This window comes from Cherax quadricarinatus, chromosome 21, assembly GCF_038502225.1.
Source record: "Cherax quadricarinatus isolate ZL_2023a chromosome 21, ASM3850222v1, whole genome shotgun sequence".
Lineage (NCBI taxonomy): Eukaryota > Metazoa > Arthropoda > Malacostraca > Decapoda > Parastacidae > Cherax > Cherax quadricarinatus.
This window is the reverse complement of record NC_091312.1, coordinates 4329504-4350256: the sequence shown is the minus strand read 5'-3', so window position 1 is coordinate 4350256 and position 20753 is coordinate 4329504. Positions and strand designations below refer to the sequence as shown.

The window sequence follows — 20753 nt, the reverse complement described above, 5'->3', positions numbered from 1 at the left end:
GCTAATGGTATGGTACACCAATGCAGACGGAATAACAAATAAGAGTGAAGAATGGGAAGAACACATCATTGATTCATCACCTGACATCATAGCACTAACAGAGACAAAACTTACAGGGATTATAACAGATGCAATTTTTCCACCTGGATATCAGATTATGAGGAAAAACAGAACAGAGGGGGAGGATTAGCATTGCTCATAAAAAAAACCAGTGGAGTTTTGAGGAGATGGGAGGAATGGAAAGAAGGGAAACAGATGACTTCATTGTAGGAACACTTCAGACTGGGGATCCAAAGGTGATGATAGCAGTGATGTATAACCCGCCACTTAACAGCAGGAGAACAAGAGAAGAGTATGATGTGCATAATAGGGCAATGGTGGATACACTAGCTGAAGTGGCCAGGAGGGCTTATATGGGTAGGACAAAATTACTTATAATGGGGGATTTCAATCATAAAGAGATTGACTGGGAAAACCTAGAGCCACATGGGAGACCAGAAACATGGAGTGCTAAGATGTTGGAGACTGTATTGGAGAACTTCATGCACCAACATGTTAGGGATACAACCAGAGAGGAGAGGAGAGGATGTTGCAGCAAGGTTGGATCTCGTACTCACCTTGAATAGTTCAGACATAGGGGATATCACCCACGAAAGACCCCTTGGCGCTAGTGATCATGATGTCCTGAGTTTTGAATATCTTGTACCTCTTCAAGGGGGGCTCCTTGGCGTGGTGAAGAGGCTCTTGGTCTGAGGAATTAGCCCTGTCGGTCTTCTTCCTCAGACCGAACCTAATTACCCCCCATTCTCCCCTCCCCTATCCCATCCTCCCCATCCTCCCCTTTTTCCATTCCTCCTCCTCCTCCTCACCCCTCCCTTTTGCCCTTCCTCTTTTTAGCCTTCGTGATTTCTCCCACAGGCGCGCTAGTTCCTAGGTGGGGGAAAGGACACCGGGGTCCATCCCATTCCGTTGAGGTTTCTTGGCGGTGGCGTAGTTTGCCGTGGAATCTGGATTGCCTAGGGATGTCCCGATCCCTCTCCGGTATCCCGGAGTAGCTTTGGGTGTCTTTTGGGCGACGGGTGTATCTCTGGAAGCCACCTTTCGGATTCCGGGGGTGGTGGCTGAAGGAGGTATGCTTTGTGGCGGATATCCGGCCGCCCTCTCTTTTGTCCACCGAGGTAGCTCGGCAGATGTGAGGTTGCTATCCCAGATTGCTGGTTTACTGGCATGAAGGGTAGGGTATGGCACGGGTTCCATGCTGCATCTGCGCTACTAGCGGTGTCGAGTCCTCTTGGGCGCGGAGGGAGATTTCTGGCCCTTTCATTCCTCCTAGGAACTATCCCTCCCCGGTCCCCCCTTTTTTTTTCTTTTTTTTTATTTTTATTTTCTTTTCTTCTTTCTTTTTTTTTCTTAAAAACAAAAAGAAAGAAGTAACCTAACCATGGCAGCCCTAGTCCATGAACCTGGTACCCCCGGGCCCCTTCTTGATACCGCACCCCGTTCTGACCCCGCCTCGTCTTTGGACCACTCTTCAGACATTCCTCATGCCTCTGTACCTATTGCCGGTGCTGTTTCCTCACCCGCTTCAGGTACTGAGGCCTCGACTGACTCCTTCGATTTATCAGACCTTCGCTCTCCTCTGACTATGCTTCCGGCCTCTCCCTCTACGGTGCGGCAATTTTCAAATCGCCGACCCGTTCCACGTCGGACCAACTCTGGTCCCACGCCTAAACGTCAACGACAATTACCTGCTGATGATACTTCTCCACCTTCACCTTCTCGTTCTTCTCAGAAACGATCGACACGTCCTTCACTACCTTTCCACGCTCAGTTTCAGACTGAACAGTGGACTAAATTCTTCACTTTACGACCAACTTCCTCTACTGCCTATCTTTCTGACCATAGTATTGGCAAGGCACTCCTACGCCATGTTGGTAAAGATATTTCTTTTCATGCTCTTAAGAGCGGTACGCGCATCATTACCGTACAGAATGCTACCCAGGCTCGTGAGCTCTCTCGTCTTTCCCATATAGATACTGTTCCTGTCACCCTTGAAAAACATCATTCCCTCAATTCTTGTAGTGGTACCGTTATTCTGCCCCATACCATAGTTCAACAAAATTTCCAGACATGTGGCACCGACATTCTAGAACAGCTGGAACTCCAAGATCTCCCAATCCTCAAGGTAGACACTTACGTTCTTCCTGCCCGTGGGCGGAGACGATACCCTAGCAATGTGGCTCGTTTAACTTTTGACAGCCGAGAACTCCCATCCTCCGTTTATATAGCAGGACATCGGTTACAAGTTCGAAAGGTGATCCCTACACCACAACAGTGTAGAAATTGCTGGCGATTTGGCCATCCAGCGAAATATTGCAGATCTATCGCCGAATGCCCAGTCTGTGGTGCCGATGACCATTCTAATACGTCTTGCAATCGATCTCCCTCTTGCCTTAACTGTCATGAGGCTCACCCTTCGTACTCTCGCCGTTGTCAGGTCTATTTAAACGAGCGGGAAATCCGTTACCTCAAAGAGACAGAAGGTCTCCCTTATGCCATGGCAGTTTCTCATCTCCGCCTCCAAGGGAGACTCCCACGTGTTTCTTATTCCCGTGTTTCAAAACGTCCCCCCACTTCTGGTATCCCATCTTCTACACCCACCTCTGTGGTTACCTCTCCCATAATCACTCCTGTATCTAATCCTTTTGCTGTCCTCGGCTCAGACGTCCCTACTTCAACGCCTCAGTCTAATCTCGCTTCTTCGAGTTCTCTCTTACAAGCCTCAGTATCGACGAGACCTCGTACGACACCTCTTCCCAATCGTCCCTCTACTTCTCAAAAGTCAAAAAAAGGTCCGGTAACACCTCCTACCCATCTTCCACCTCCTCATTTTACCCTCCCTGTCTCTGTCCCTAGTTCTTCCCCTCTCACTGGCTCAGTTACAAGTGCAGAGGTTCACCCTCCTCCTCGTAATGTACCTTCCTCCCCTGTTCCCTCCCAAGTTTCTTCCTCTTCTGCCACCTCCCAGGTTCCTGTCTCTTCTGTCCCCTGCCACGCTTCTCCAGTTCCCTCCACCCTTTCGCCCCCCCCTACCTTGGTACAGTCCAATACAGTTCCAATCTTTACTCATCCTCCCCCTACCATTCCCAATATTGTCTCCCATACGACATCTTTGAATTCCGAAACACTTGAAGCAATCTCTGAATATATTGCAGAGACCAAACCATCAATGGACACTGATCCACCTTCCGCTCTTTCTCTCTCCTCTGCTCCATCTGCGCAACTCCTTTCTTCACAGCGCACCGTTCCTTCGCTGCTTGAACATTTTCCACTGCCTCCGCATGTGGACTTTTCTAACCCTTCTAGTCCGTAGGAACCCTTACCTGCGGATTTCAAGTATCTTTATCATTGCCAATCATGGCCTTTTTACAGTGGAATATACGCGGCCTCAGGGGAAATCGGGGTGAGCTTCAGATGTTACTCTCCCAGTTTGCCCCTGTTGGTGTTTGCTTACAGGAACCAAAATTACACTCTGCTGTTATTTCTCACATCTCAGGCTATAATTTATTGTATTCTTCAGATCCTTTTCCTGATGGGACCTTTAATGAAAGTGCCCTTCTTCTCCGCACTGATATTCCGTACCATCAGCTATTTATTCATACTTCGCTGCATTACACAGCAGCCCGTATCCACTTACATAGGTGGTATACGCTCTGTTCTTTATATCTCTCTCCTTCTCGGGCATTATCTATTCCGGATTTTGCCTTCCTTGTTTCGTCATTACCGCCACCGATTCTGTTACTTGGTGATTTTAATGCCCACCATTTCCTCTGGGGAGGGTCTCACTGTGATTCCCGTGGAATTCAGTTAGAGGCTTTTCTTGCCACCCACCCCCTCCATGTTTTAAATACAGGTACTCACACCCATTTTGATCCTCGGACTCATACTCTCTCTTGCATAGATCTCTCAGTTTGCTCTTCCTCCGCCGCATTAGACTTTACTTGGTCTGTTCTCCCGGACTTACATGACAGTGATCATTTCCCAATCATTCTTACTTCCCCTTCATATTCGCCACCTCTTCGCACCCCACGCTGGCAATTTAATCGGGCAAATTGGAACCTTTACTCACACCTGACTGTTTTTAAAGAGGTTCCTTCTTCGTCCTCCATCGATGAGCTTTTACACCTCTTCTCGTCCTCCGTTTTCACCGCAGCTTCTCATTCTATACCCCAAACTTCGGGCAGGCATTCTCAGAAATGCGTGCCTTGGTGGTCTCCTGCTTGTGCTCGTGCAGTACGTTTGAAACGCGCTGCATGGGGCAGGTACCGGTACAATAGAACCACAGAGCGACTCCTTGATTTTAAACAGAAGCGTGCGATCGCTCGCCGTGTCATCCGTGACGCTAAACGCACTTGCTGGCGAGATTATGTCTCCACCATCACCTCTGCTTCCTCTATGAGTGCAGTCTGGAAAAAAGTACGAAAACTGAGTGGTAAATATTCTCCTGACCCGGCTCCTGTTCTGCGGGTTGCCGGTGTTGATATAGCAAACCCACTAGATGTTGCCAATGAAATTGGCAATCATCTGGTCCGTATTTCTCAGGGACTCCATCTATGCCCCTCATTTCTTTCCTCAAAGTCTGCCAGAGAGTTAGCACCTTTGGACTTTTCTTCTCTCAGAGAAGAACAGTATAATGTGCCTTTTACACTTCAAGAACTGGAGGCAACACTCTCAGCTTGTCGATCATCGGCAGCTGGGCCCGACGACATTCATATTCGTATGCTACAACATTTACATCAGTCAGCCCTTGCAGTCCTATTACGCCTTTACAATCTTATTTGGTCACAAGGAGTTCTTCCACAGCTGTGGAAATCCGCCATTGTTCTCCCTTTCCGCAAACCAGGCACTACGGGACATGAAACCTCCCACTATCGTCCCATTGCTCTTACCAGTGCAGTTTGCAAAGTAATGGAACGTCTAGTAAATAGACGTTTAGTGTGGTATTTAGAGACACACAACAGTCTCTCCACTCGTCAATATGGCTTTCGTAAGGGACGTTCTACCATAGACCCCTTACTGCGCTTGGATACGTATGTTCGTAATGCCTTTGCGAATAACCACTCAGTTATTGCCATATTTTTTGACCTTGAGAAGGCATATGACACAACTTGGAGGTATAATATTTTAGCCCAAGCCCACTCCTTAGGCCTTCGAGGCAATCTACCATCCTTCCTTAAGAACTTTTTAACTGACAGGCATTTCCGTGTTCGGGTTAATAATGTGCTCTCCCCGGACTTTGTCCAAGCTGAAGGTGTCCCCCAGGGATGTGTTCTGAGCACAACACTTTTTCTCCTTGCTATTAATGATTTGGCCTCTAGTCTTCCATCAAATATTTGGTCATCACTCTATGTTGATGACTTCGCTATTGCCTGTGCAGGCGCTGACTGTCACCTCCTTACAGATTCTCTCCAGCATGCAGTCGACCGTGTTTCCAATTGGGCCACCACACATGGGTTTAAATTTTCCAGCACTAAAACCCACCAAATCACTTTCACTAGACGCTCTGTCATCTCTGATCATCCTTTGTACCTCTATGGCTCACGTATCCCTGAACGTGATACAGTCAAGTTTCTGGGCCTCCTCTTTGATCGTAGGTTATCCTGGAAACCTCACATTACCTCTCTGAAGGCAACTTGTCACAGCCGGCTGAACCTTCTTAAAACCCTTGCTCATCTTTCGTGGGGAGCTGATCGTCGAACCCTCCTTCACCTACATTCCACCCTTATTTTATCGAAACTTGATTATGGTGACCAGATCTATTCAGCGGCATCTCCTGCTACTCTCTCTAGCCTTAACCCCATTCATCACCAAGGATTACGTTTATGCCTTGGTGCTTTTCGCTCTTCCCCTGTCGAAAGCCTCTATGCAGAAGCGAACGTTCCATCCTTATCCGATCGCCGTGATGCCCATTGCCTGCGCTACTATGTACGCTCTCATGATCTCCGCAATCCTTCCATTTATAGAATGGTCACTGATATTAGTAGACATTCTTTATTTGTTCGCCGCCCCTGCTTACTCCGTCCCTTCTCTCTTCGCCTTCATTCGCTCTTGTCTTCTCTTCAACTACCACCTTTCTATGTACATGTAGCATCTCACTTTTCCCTACCCCCCTGGGAAGTTCCAGCTGTTCGAGTCTGTTCTTTCTCCCTCCCTTGCTCGAAAGCCCAACTGTCTACGGTCGCTTCCCGCTCTCTTTTTCTTGACCACTTTCACTCTCATTCTCATGCCATTGCTGTGTACACAGATGGCTCTAAGTCTTCTGACGCAGAACGAGAACAAAGAGAGAAACCGAACTTCAAAAAAAGGGGACTACATAGGAATGAGAAGTTTCTTGCATGAAGTGCAGTGGGAAAGAGAATTAGATGGAAAGACAGTAAATGAAATGATGGAACTAGTGACCACTAAGTGCAGGGAGGCAGAGGAAAGGTTCATACCAAATGGCAACAGAAAAAATGGTAAGACAGAAGAAGAAACGAATATGCAGGGATAAGGAGAGAGGCCCAGAGGCAATACGAGAACGACATAGCATCAAAAGCCAAATTTGAACCAAAGTTGTTATGCAGTCACATTAGGAGAAAGCAGTCAAGGACCAGGTAATCAGGCTGAGGAAAGAAGGAGGGGAGCTCACAAAGAGTGACCAACGAGTATGTGATGAACTAAACAAAAGATTTAGAGAAGTATTCACAATAGAGTCAGGAATGCTTCCAGCAAACTGTGGAGGTAGGGCGCACCAACAGGTGCTGGACACAATACACATAACCAAGGAAGAGGTGAAGAAACTGCTAGAGGAACTCGATACCTCAGAGGCGGTGGGCCCAGATAACATATCTCCATGGATACTGAGAGAGGGAGCAGAGGAACTGTGTGTGCCGCTACCAGCAATCTTCAATAAATCTATCGAAACTGGGCAGTTGCCTGAGATGTGGAAGACAGCACATGTAGTTCCAATTTTTAAAAAAGGGGACAGATAGGCAGCGTTAAACTACAGGCCAGTGTCACTGACTAGTATAGTATGTAAAGTCATGGAAAAGATTGTCAAAAGAAGAGTGGTGGAACACATTGAAAAGATTGGGCTTGTACATGAGAGTCACCACGGCTTCAGAGATGGGAAATCCTGTGTCACAAATCTACTTGAGTTATACGATAAGGTAACAGAAGTAAGACAGGAGAGAGAGAGGAATGGGTAGATTGCATCTTTTTAGACTGCAAGAAGGCTTTTGACACAGTACCACACAAGAGACTGGTGCGAAAATTAGAGGAGCAGGCAGGAATAATGGGGAAAGTACTGCAATGGATCAGGGAATACCTGACAGGAAGGATACAATGAGTGTTGGTACGTGCTGAAGTATCGTAGTGGGCGCATGTGTCGAGTGGGGTTCCACAAGGTTCAGTCCTAGGCCTGGTGCTGTTTCTTGTATACGTGAATGACATGGTGGAAGGAATAGATTCAGAAGTGACACTGTTTGCTGATGTGAAACTGATGAGAATACAAGTGGGCGAGGCTCAGTTAAGATTACAAGGGGATCTGGACAAACTACAAGTCTGGTCCGACAAATGGCTCCTGGAGTTTAGCCCCAGTAAGTGTAAGGTCATGAAAATTGGGGAAGGACACAGAAGACTGCAGTCGGAGTACAGGTTAGGAAATCAACAGCTGCAAAAGTCAGTTAAAGAAAAGGATCTTGGGGTAAGCATTATAACGAACATGTCCCCTGAGACACATCAGTCAAATAACTGCTGCAGCATATGGGAGATTGGCAAACCGGAGATTGGCGTTTAGACATCTGTGTAAGGAGTCATTCACGACATTGTACACCATGTATGTAAGGCCTATACTGGAATATGCAGCGCCAGTATGGAACCCTCACTTAGTCAAACACGTCACGAAATTGGAGAAGTGCAAAAATTTGCAACACGATTAGGCCCGGAACTGAGGGGTATGTCTTATGAGGAGAGGTTAAGGGAATTCAACCTGATGACACTAGAGGATAGGAGGGATAAAGGGAACATGATAACGTATAAAATACTGAGAGACATTGACAAGGTGGACAAGGATCGAATGTTTCAAGAGATGGGATACAGAAACAAGGGGCAACAATTCCAAGCTGAAAACCCAGATGAGTCATAAGGATGTTAGGAAGTATTTCTTTAGTCTTAGAGTTGTCAGGAATTGGAATAATCTGGAGAGTGAAGTAGTGGAAGCAAGCTCCATAAATAGCTTTAAGAAGAGGTATGACAAAGATCATGTAGCAGGGAGAGAGTGAATTAGTATCGACCAGTGAAGAGGCGGGGCCAGGAGCTATGAATCGACCCCTGCAACCACATATAGGTGAGTACACACACACGCACACACACATACACACACACACACACACACACACACACACACACACACACACACACACACACACACACACACACACACACACACACACACACACACGGGGTGAGTATAACACCAGGCACATCTGAAGCGCACATCAACCAAATAACTGCTGCAGCATATGGGCGCCTGGCAAACCTCAGAACAGCATTCCAATATCTTAATAAGGAATCGTTCAAGACCCTGTACACCGTATACGTTAGGCCCATATTGGAGTATGCGGCACCAGTCTGGAACCCACACCTAGCCAAGCACGTAAAAAACTAGAGAAAGTGCAAAGGTTTGCAACAAGACTAGTCCCAGAGCTAAGGGGTATGTCCTACTAGGAGAGGTTAAGGGAAATCGACCTGACGACACTGGAGAACAGGAGAGATAGGGGGGACATGATAACGACATACAAAGTACCGAGAAGAATTGACAAGATGGACAAAGACAGGATGTTCCAGAAATGGGACACAGTTGGAAGTTGAAGACACAGATGAATCACAGGGATGTTAGGAAGTATTTCTTCTGCCACAGAGTAGCCAGGAAGTGGAATAGTTTGGGAAATGATGTAGTGGAGGCAGGATCCATACATAGCTTTAAGCAGAGGTATGACAAAGCTCACGGCTCAGGGAGAGTGACTTAGTAGCGATCAGTGAAGAGGCGGGGCCAGGAGCTAGGACTCGACCCCTGCAACCTCAACTAGGTGAGTACACACACACACACACACACATGGATCCATACATAGTTTTAAGCAGAGGTACGATAAAGCTCATGGTTCAGGGAGAGTGACCTAGTAGCGACCAGTGAAGAGGCGGGGCCAGGAGCTAGGACTCGACCCCTGCAGCCTCAACTAGGTGAGTACACACACACACACACTCGCACGCGCATGCGGCCTAGAAATTTGTCCGAGAACTCTGAGGAATGATCTGAGTCATTCTAAAGAAACTAAACGTGACAACCCTGGAGTGGAGGAGGTTTTAAGAAGACAGCAAATGGAACATTCCAAAAGATTGAAAGCCATGGATAAAGTGGCACAAGTGGAAACTAAACACTAGAATGAGGCACCGGAAGTTGAGAAGGGTTACCTTTAATGTAATTATATAATAGACGCCTTAATGTTACACTTCAACTTTATATAACTTGAGTAAGGCTTAATTTGGATAATACTTCCCAGTTCACATTAGAGTGGACATATTTGTGCTGGAGAACTTAGGGAAAGATGGCGAAGTTGATCACGTATCGGAAACCTTTCCTTCGAAGATAGACTGAAAGTACTGGTTTTGCGCTCTCTGGAGAGACGTAGAATTTGAAATATGAGTGAACTGTACAAATGAAAAACAGGAATAAATAAAGAAGATATAACGATGCGCTCTAAGTATCTAACCAAGACAGGACTGTAGCAGTGGATTTACCTCGACAAATTTAGACTTAGAATACTGGACAAATTTAGACTTAGAAAGGATACTGCAAAGTACATGTTTGTCAATAGAATTGTAGACGAGTGGAGCCAACTCCCAGGTAGAGTCGCTAGGACGAGTACTTTCTGTGGTTATATAGATTGAACGAGTATTTGAGTGGGTGTGAGTTAGACTTACCTAACGTGAGCCATTGATCCTACTGCAGTGTTCATTCTTATGTTCACAGTTTGTTAGAGAAATAATATGAGTTAGATTAGTTGGTAAAGGCAAACTCCATACACAGCTTTAAGAGTAGGTATGCTAGAGATCACGTAGGAAAAGCCTCTGTAGATCAAGACCGTTAAATAGGAAAGGTTCGGAGCGGTCTCTACCTCCTAAAACACTGAGGTGATTAAAACTAGATATATATATGCATTGTCCTGTGACTTGGCAACGCTCTCGCTTCACACACTGAGTGTCCGTGGTTCAGTCCCCAGCATGGGTGGAAACATTGAGTATGTTTCCTTACACCTACTGTCGCTGTTTACCTAGCAGTAAGTAGGTACTTGGGTGTTAGTCGACTCTTGTGGGGTCTTATCCTGGGGGACAGGATTGAAGGACCCTGATGGGAATAAGACAGACTGTCCTTGATGACGCACTAACTTTCTTGGGTAGCTAACCCTCCCGGTTAAAAATCAGAATAAATCTTATCTTTTACGTGTACACATTAACACTCCCACAGAAATTCCGGCAAGAGCCATTCCGTGGAGTGTCTCGATTGTGAGCGTGTCATGTCAGTCGTTGTCAACGCTCAACAATTTCCTCTGTTTATCCTCTGGTTTGCAAACGTGTTGTGCAAGGAGGAAAACTTCACTTTTACTCTCGTAGAGCACCATACGTGGCGTGGAACACATTTCGGCCTATCGGTCACCTGCGTATTGCGGTTGTGTATAGTATACAAGGTAATTGATATTGCAGACGCCAGGATTAAGGGAGATTTACCTGGGGCCGCCAGCATGGTGTGGTCGATAGTCAGCGGTATGTATATTTCGTCTGTTGTTGGCAAGATTCATATTGACTCGTGATTCGCGTATTTTATGATGTTTCTTGTTATACCGCGTTTGGGCTTGGCCTCTTTTATTTTACCAAATTAATATTACTTGGTATATATCATTGCCAAGCTTATTAAAATGTTCGGAGATAGATACGACAAAGAACAGGCAAATAGTGACCGATGCAACGCAGGGGGACATGTGCGGTGTGTGGTGGGTGTAGCTTATCGTGTCATATCGCACTGGCATACGCTAGTGCCGTCATATAATCTGAAGTTACCGCCGTTTTTCGGATAAATTTCTAAACACTTGTGCCAAGATCAGGTGTTTTGGCCAGAATGTTGCAGCAGTAACAGCCAGTCAGACACCGGTTAGCCTAGCAACGCCGAGTCAACACAACGTTGCAGGGAAAAAGTTGCTGATGGTATGTAGTGTGTGTTGCTGTTTCACGGGGTCTTAGGTTCCTTATATTGTTAAGTAATATTATTTTAACTGGTTTGAACTTGAGAGATATTTATCTGGCGAATAATCGAGCAAGGTTCGCTAAAGAATAAAAATGCACAGTGCCGTGACTGGAACAGTACATAAATATCCCACACATAAGAGAAAGAAACTTATGACGACGTTTCGGTACGACTTGTATGCGTCTAGTTAATGGTCCAAGCCGAACCGAAACGTCATGAGTTTTTCCTGTGTGCTGGTTATTTGGGAAATTTCCGGAACCTAAAAGTTCTTTTTGAATAATAAGTTAGTTCCGTATTCATTTATCACAAATACAAATTTATACTCTGTGTTATTATTATTATTGTTATTATTATTATTATTATTATTATTATTCAAACGGTGTAGATCTCTCCCGTGCTTTAACTATTAGCACTAGTGAATATCAAAAGTTCTTATAGTGTTAATCAGTCTTCTTCCAGTTACTTATATTAACGGTGAGACTACTGAAACTTTATCATTTACTGAGTGATAATCGCTACTTGTGAAGAACACAAGTCACATTACCCGGGCTGGGACAGTTCACAACTAACCCATATCCAAAAGATTAAATGATTCAGGATAGACCGAAATGTCATTCTAATTGATAATGGCTCAGGTCCAGTTTTTCATTTCCAGTCCATTTCTCTGATAGCTTGAAGGCGATGCTCCAGGGTGGAGTGGATCCAGGGCGTTGAAGCTAATCGATCGACGCCGCAGTCTGCCACGTCTCATTGTTTACTCCACCAAAGTCCATTTTTAGACGCGTCTGCCGCCACGTTCATATGTGCAAAGCCTGCGGGATGTTGGGTGATTTGGTCAAGACCGTACAACCTGGTCATTCAAACTACACAACCCGGTCGTCAAGACTATGAACAGGCTGGTCGTCAAGACCACACAACCTGGTCAAGACCGTATAACCTTGTCGTCAAGACCACACAACCTGGTCAAGACCATATAACCTGGTCGTCAAGATCACACAATCTGGCCAAGACCACACAACCTGGTCAAGACCATATAACCTGGTCGTCAAGATCACACAATCTGGTCAAGACCACACAACCTGGTGAAGACCACACAACCTGGTCGTCAAGACTAAACACAGGCTGGTCGTCAAAACCATACAGCCTTATCGTCAAGACTGCACAATCTGGTCAAGGCTACACACAGGTTGATCGTCAAGGCTACACACAGGCTGGTCGTCAAGACCACACAGCCTGGTCGTCAAAACTACACACAATCTGGTCAAGACTACACAATCTGGTCAAGGCTACACACAGGTTGATCGTCAAGACTACACACAGGCTGGCCGTCAAGACCACACAGCCTGGTCGTCAAAACTACACACAGGTTGGTCAAGACCTCACAGCCTGGTCGTCAAGACCACACAGCCTGGTCGTCAAGACCACACAGCCTGGTCGTCAAGACCACACAACCTGGTCGTCAAAACTACACTCAGGTTGATCAAGACCTCACAGCCTGGTCGTCAAGACCTCACAGCCTGGTCGTCAAGACCTCACAGCCTGGTCGTCAAGACCACACAGCCTGGTTGCCAAGACCACACAACCTGACCGTAAAAACTACACACAGGCAGATCGTCAAGACCACACAGACTGGTCATCAAGACCACACAGCCTGGTCATCAAGTCCACACATCCTGGTCGTCAAGACCACAACCTGGCGCTTTTTTCGTGAATATAGTATCCATCTTTAGTAATGGAGCGGCTCAGTGTGTTCCTAGCTGCAGTCATTCTTGAGAAAGATATGCTTCAGTAAATGATGGTTTTCTGTGGGTGAAATTTTGAATTTGTGGTCACCGCAGGCGGGATGTTGGTGATCGTAAGTGCGTAGGTCACACTTAACTGCTCCATGAACCCCATGCTACTCTAGAGCCTTTTAGGGCACAGAAGACAGAGAAAGAGCAAGCTAATGGAGAGGCGATAATTCCATAGGGGTCATACGGCGCCTGGGAGAAGGGGAGGGATTAGGGTTCTACTCAAGGAAGGGAAGAGGGAAGTTCCAATTCCTTAGATCAAGAGCCCGTTACCAGCATCAATGCCGTGCCCTTACCATCCCCTTCATGAAGAGTCGGCGGTGATTACCTGCAAAACTGTGGGCAGTTTTCAGTAAATTCGGATTTGTTATTGGGAAGGAAAAGTTACGAGATACAGACACGATGAGATGATAATGCAGTTAATGGGTTAACGGTGCCACGGCATGGCCACCCAGCCATGGTGCCACACTCACGTGGGTGTCTTACCGATTTCAAGGCCATTGACCACACTCAGCGCAAACAAGTCAAGGTCTCTGAGTATACTCTGGAGTGCTCATATCAGCTGGCATCACAGATACTCAGCCGATCTACAGTGTTACTACACATATTTACACTAATTAGCTTTTACAGGAATTCATATTCTTGGTTAGTTAGGAATTATATTTATTGTAACACCGAGTGACAGTTAATCTTCAATGTAACTCATTCACTATGGCTTCTCTTGCAACCTACCCGAAAACCTTTAATGCAAAACAAGGGCCATACTACAAAACTAATAAATGCCAGTGATACACTCCTCAGTGAAATAGCCGTAGATTATCTTAAAAACGAAACTGGAGTTTCTTTTAAGGTGGCTGGAAACGTCATATGAAAAGGCTTTCATTCAGCATGAGCAAGAATTCTTGAGCTAAGATTCCACAGATCAAGAAATTCAGGAACCCCAAGACAGTTTCAGTGACAAATTTCTTTTGTAGATTTAGCAAAATTGTCACAAAGAAATACACCTCATGGCAGGGGAAATATTTGTGTCACACCTGGTTCATCTGTAGCCACACCCTTAACACCTTTACCATCTAGCCTAGACAGGACTCGCAGCAATGGTTTTAAGTTGGAAAAATTCAGATTCAGGAAGGATATAGGAATGTACTGGTTTGGTAATAGAGTTGTGGATGAGTGGAACAAACTCCCGAGTACAGTTATAGAGGCCAGAACGTTGTGTAGCTTTAAAAATAGGTTGGATAAATACATGAGTGGATGTGGGTGGGTGTGAGTTGGACCTGATAGCTTGTGCTACCAGGTCGGTTGCCGTGTTCCTCCCTTAAGTCAATGTGACCTGACCTGACTAGGTTGGGTGCATTGGCTTAAGCCGGTAGGAGACTTGGACCTGCCTCGCATGGGCCAGTAGGCCTTCTGCAGTGTTCCTTCGTTCTTATGTTCAACTGTCTTAACTTATCTTCCAAGGAAATGATTTTGAAGAATTGTATAATTTCAAACCATTAGAACACAGCAGACCCAGACATATGAGCACATTAAGGTGAATTACCTTAAATGTCTAGTAAATGATGAACCTTTAGTGATAGCAACATGGTCATGTCCTTATATCAGTGCATCAGTCTCCCTTAACTAGGAGGTACTTTTAACTTTATCTTATTAGCTGTATCAGTAGGCTAAAAACTTATTAGATATCATATCTTGAATATCTTAAAATAAAAGTTTCTTTTTTGGCAAACACGCTGATGGGGTTGTCAAGCTGACTTCCTGTCAGGAACAGGGTATGTATTGCTCACCCCTTCCTTGTACTATGGAAAGTACTGGGGGGAGAGACCGCAGTTTACCCTCCCCAGTGTTAGAGGTGGTTAATTCCTCCACATTATACATGTCAATAAATCCTGTCAGTTGTGTATTGCACTTTATAGAAATGAAGTTTGTCATTGTTATATAAATATTTTGTGTTTAAAGGTCATCTCTGTTTAAGGAAGGAAGTGGAGGGGGTGGTGCCATGATGCTGGTGAAAGGCTTTTGATCCAAGAAATTATAGCTACTTTCTCATTCCTTGGATTAAACTTTATTATGTCCCATTTCCAAGATGCTGTATAATAGCTCATTGTATGGGTTTAGCTCCTCTTATAAATATAATGATAATGACAGTCATGTTTAAATTGACACCAGTTACATTGCTTTTACCAATTATTTACATTCACTCCATTGCAAAATATTACTTTTACTGCATTCTGATACAAGGGAGTATTAATTGCCTGTTTTAGCCTTAATATTTCTGTCACTTAATACATGCATCAGTTATAATTGTTTGAAACACTGAAAATGTAGCAAATAATGACAGGCAGTGTCAGTGTGGCACACTTCTTTCTACAAACCAAATATATATTGGACTCTTGATCTGAAGAATTGGAGTGACCCCTCCCCATCCTTATACCAAACCGATTACTTCTCATTCCCAAGCACTGTATGACTTACAGGTTTAGCACTTTCCCCATATATATGCCATAATAACAATACCTTCTCAAGGTCAAGAGGTTGACCATGAAAAATCTGGGTAGGTTGGTTTTCAAAGTCCGTACCTGAATCAAGCACAGCTACACACAAACACAACTTTAGTTTTGTGTACTGTACTATATTAGATAATTACTGCTGTTTTCCTCAGGATTCTTGTTGAACATTTGAAAGATGTTATTTAACATTTATCCTCTAATTTTACAGATGTGATGACAGTGGATATGAGGGAAGCCCTTGCCACCAGCCTGTACTCATCTTCCCCTGTGACCCATATGTAACAGCCCATAATAGTACTACGCCCACGCTCACCAGCACTGTTACGAAGGGAGTTCTTACAGCACTCTATGACCAGAGTTTTCGTGTACCATCTTGAACTAGGCTACTAGAGAGCTATATTCATTAACTGTGAGAGACCTAGACTAAGATATCAATATGCATGACATATTTTGAAGTTTAAATGTACTGTAATCTCATACATAGAATGTAAATATTTAAACCAGATGTGGATAATGTAATTGAAAAATGTATGACCATTTTAAGTAAACATTTGAGAAAAATATTGTGTCTCAGAATGGAAGGAAAGCATTTGAGGTTCTGGCAGTGGATAGTATTTGGAGTGTTGTGGTTAGCCTATGGGTCAACCTACCTTCTGAGAAAGCCACTTGGAGTGATCAAAGCAGACTTAGAAAGTGGATTAAATGTAAGCTCAGCCATCCTTGGGTGGGTAGATACAGCACTCCTTTTGCCATATGCTGCAGTATCTCTTACTCTTGGGTCTGTGGGCGACCGTTTGGGGTCACGTGTAACTTTGGCAGGAGGTTTAATTCTTGCTGCTGCTGCTACTGCACCCATGACTGTGTGCCAGTCTCTTTCCTCATTACTAACATTATTGGCCTTCAGTGGAGCCAGTCAGGCATTGTGTTGGCCAGCTTGCTGTGCTTTACTATCTCGCTGGTTTTCCGATGCCTCTCGTAATTCAGTGTTTGGAATGTTTGGCACATGCTGTTTTGTTTTTGGGATGGCTGGTACAGGTCTGGCAGTGTACTTACAGGATGCTTATGGATGGCGCTCTGTATTCTTGCCTCCGGCAATGGTGGTAACCATCTTGGGTGTAATTGTCTTTGAGATAGGTCGAGACCCAAGTGAGCGAGGCTTAGTAGTACCAGGTCGTGCTGCTAACCAGCATGTACCACAAAACAAAACCAGTACTGAAAGTAAAATGTCCATGATGGCAGTGTGGAAAGTAACTCTTGTGCCAGAAGTGTCTATTGCCATGTTCTGTGTCAAGTTTGTACGCTATGCTCTTATGTTTTGGTTGCCCTTTTATCTGTTACGTTCTCTTAACTACTCCAAAATTAATGCTGGGCTAGCATCTACTGCTTTTGAATTAGGTGGTGTAGCAGGGAGTGCATTTGTTGGCGTAGTGGTAGACCATTGGATGAAGGGTCGTGCAATATTGACTAGTGCTTTGGCAGTTAGTGGATCAGCTCTTGCTCTGTTGGCCTTTATAGCCACAGCATCTTGGGGCCCAATTTTTCATGTGATTTTCTTGGCTCTTGTAGGTGCCTTGAATTGTGGCCCAGATATTCTACTTTGTGGCTCAGTGTCAGCAGATATTGGTGAGAGAGAGGGAGGAGCAGCATCTGCAGTGACAGGAGTAGTGAATGGCATGGGGTCTTTGGGTACAGTCTTAGAGGGCCCTCTGGTATCTTTAGTAGCAGCCTGGTTTGGATGGTCATCCATGATGCCCCTTATGATATTGCTGTCTTGTTTAGGAGCCATTGCTGCTTTCCGTGCTAATTCTATTCACTCTCGCATTGAAGGTCGGGTCAAACTCTCTTCCATGGATACAGTACCATGATGGTTATTCTCAGTCTGTCTTTTCTCAAAATTTAGAAAGCACTCAAGATCACATATTGTTTGACTTTATGTATGCTGTAATATATTATATAAATGTGTAAAATAATGAATTAGAATAAATCTGGTTGGTGTTATGAACAAGTACAGTGCAATGGTACACCTATATACTGTAATTTACAGTACATATGATGAGGTGACCAATACTGTGCAAAGTTATAATATTTATATCTGTAAAATAAGGTAATTGTGGGCAGATATTCACCATTGATGTTTTGTTTTTCAGTCAGTAATTGGATCATTATGTTGTTAAATGTTTAGTCATGAGAAGTAGTGTAGTTAAATATACATGTGGTTGTAACTGTTAAGATTCAAGCTGTTTACATGCTTAATATTAACACTATATTTGATCTGAAATCTAAGAACGATTGTAATAACACTTTGAGACTAAAGATGCTGTACTATTTACTAGCATATATCATGTTAAGGTAAAAACTCTATGCCAAAGATAATTATCAACCTGTGATTCTTTTTGTGCTTTGCTGATATAAATGAAATTGCAAAAATTATATTGTTTCCTAAAATGTTCATGTTCATCATGCTTTGTGTGACCCTGTTGGACATTAGCAGGCTTGTGTGAGTGCATTAAATAAGAGTGAAGGCAAGTGGTTTTATGACTGCTGTTGGAGTATGAACATGGTAATATTAATGAAGGGATTCAGGATTTGAATCATGGCAGTGGAAAGTATGGTGTTTGCACTCTGAAGGAAGGGTGGGGATGTCTAAGTTCAGAGGGCCGTCTGAACTGCGATATCAGAATGCTTTTAAAAAGACAGTGATGAAATGAGTGAAGGTGAATAAGTTTCCTCTTTTTCGGGTCACTCTACATCAGTGTGGGATGGGTGATGTGTTCAATACATACATACATACACATACTATATTCATAGCCATCTTGAAAGGCATAAATTGATTAATGAATCTCAGCATGGTTTTACAAAGGGGCATTCCTGCCTTACAAATTTACTAACTTTTTTCACCAAGGTATTTGAGGAGGTAGATCATAGTAATGAATACGATATTGTGTATATGGACTTCAGTAAGGCTTTTGATAGAGTTCCACATTAGAGGCTATAGAGGAAAACTAAGGCACACGGAATAGGAGAAGAATTTTTTTCCTGGGTAGAGGAGTGGTTGACAAATAGATAGCAGAGAATATGCATCAGTGGGGAGAAATCAGAGTGCGGGTGCATCACGAGTGGTGTTCCACAGGGGTCAGTGTTGGGCCCTTTATTGTTCACAATTCTTATGAACGAAGTTGATGAGGGAATAAATAGCGACAAGCAAATCTGCTGATGACGCCAAAATAGGTCACCTAATTGATTCAAATGAAGACATTAGAACACTCCAAGAAGATTTAAATAGACTGATGAAGTGGTCGGAGAAATGGCAGATGCAGTTTAATATAGACAAATGCAAAGTTCTAAACACTGGACAAGAAAATAACCAGGCCACATATAAACTAATAATGTAGATCTTAATATTACTGATTGGGAAAAGGATTTGGGAGTTCTGGCTAGCAGTAATCTAAAACCAAGACAACAGTGCATAAGTGTTCTTAATAAAATGAACAGAAGCCTTGGCGTCATATCAAGGAGCATAAATAATAGGAGTCCTCAGGTTATTCTTCAACTCTGTATATCTTTGGTTAGGCCTCATTTAGATTATGCTGTACAGTTTTGGTCAACGTATCATAGAATGGATATAAATGCACTGGAAAACGTACAAAGGAGGATGACGAAGTTGATCCCATGTATCGGAAATCTTCCCTACGAGGATAGACTGAGGGCCCTGAATCTGCACTCTCTAGAAAGGCGTAGAATTAGGGGTGATAAGATTGAAGTGTATAAATGGAAAACAGGAATAAATAAAGAGAATATAGATAGCGTTCTAAAAATATCTAGCCACGACAGGACTCACAGCAGTGGTTTTTAAGTTGGAAAAGTTCAGATTCAGGAAGGATATAGGAAAGCACTGGTTTGGTAATAGAGTTGTAGATAAGTGGAACAAACTCCTGAGTAGATTAGATAAATACATGAGTGGAGCAAACTCCCAAATAGGTTAGATAAATACATGAGTGGGTGTGCGTTGGACCTGACTAGCTTGTGCTAATAGGTCTGATGCCGTGCCCCTTCCTTACGTGGATGTGACCTGACCTACTAGGTGGGTCATTGGTTTAAGCCAGGAGGTGACTTGGACCTGCCTCGTATGGGCCAGTAGGCCTGCTGCAGTGTTCCTTCTTTCTTATGTTCTTATATAAAGTCTCAACAGCATTTTCCGAGGCAGGACAACCGAAAAAGGAAAAAGTTACCATCATTCATTTAAATGCTGTCTTTCCAGAATAGTGCTGACATCACAATCAGATTACCCTCTGCAAAGTCTCCAGTCTTCCTTCTTGCCAAGGAAGGGCCACCCAAAGAAGATTTTTTTTTCTTTCTTTCTTTTTTAAGATAAGGATACCTAAGAGAAGTTTTCTGAATGTACTTTGGTTAACAGGATAGGACAACATGACTTCTGTAGACTTGTTACATATTTAAAAAAATTGCAATATTTATTCTACATAACCAGTATTATGTTTTGCAGAGATCGTCATTATAGATTTTAAATAAGAAATCATGTCTGAAAGCATTAATTTGGCCCAGAGCTTGTGTGAACTATGAAAAAAAAAATCATTTTAATCTCTCCTAAAAATAATATTTTTTTCTCCATATTAGTTTACATAACCTGCACTTAGGAGAGGGAAACATGACAATGTTTTGGTCCAACTTGGACCACTGACAGGTTGCAATAGTTTAATAGTAATTTAATAGTTTAGTATATTTTATGACAAATATACACAAGAGAGGTATATTTTCAGCTGTTTCAGGATCAAAATGCACATTTTTAACATAATATCAGGAGGGATACATTTCGACAAATAAAACTTGCTGTGATACTTTTCAGTACAGTGTAAGGTTGAGTTTCCTTGGATACTCAGACATAGGCAAAGAATGTTATTCCTCATTCTTTCCACAATAAATTAAAACACTCATACCAAGCTGTGTAATTCAGTGGTATATGAACTTGAAATTAATGATGCACACTTGTAATTTGCACAGATGTCAGACAATTTGTAAATGAATTCCAAATAAATCATATTCACACCAATATGTATAAACTTAAGTCAGTGATAAATGAATTTATTTACTGGAGTAAAA

At 43.6% G+C, this 20753-nt stretch overlaps 1 protein-coding gene across 12 annotated transcripts in view; it reads left to right on the top strand.

The window, feature by feature from the left end:
- LOC128689066 (sorting nexin-24) overlaps positions 1-20703 on the top strand; it is a 66166-nt gene extending 45463 nt beyond the window's left edge. For 8 of the 12 annotated variants that reach the window (XM_053777140.2, XM_053777145.2, XM_053777141.2 and 5 more), the window contains one exon: positions 15847-20703. In XM_053777140.2, the coding sequence (XP_053633115.1) occupies positions 16169-17503 (1335 nt within the window). In that variant the 5' untranslated portion in view covers positions 15847-16168 and the 3' untranslated portion in view covers positions 17504-20703. Of the gene's footprint in view, positions 1-10586; positions 10861-11076; positions 11299-15846 lie in introns of those variants that run through there. The other 4 variants (XM_070087121.1, XM_070087122.1, XM_053777144.2 and 1 more) reach the window with 3 other exon arrangements.
- The last annotated feature ends 50 nt before the right edge of the window (positions 20704-20753 follow it).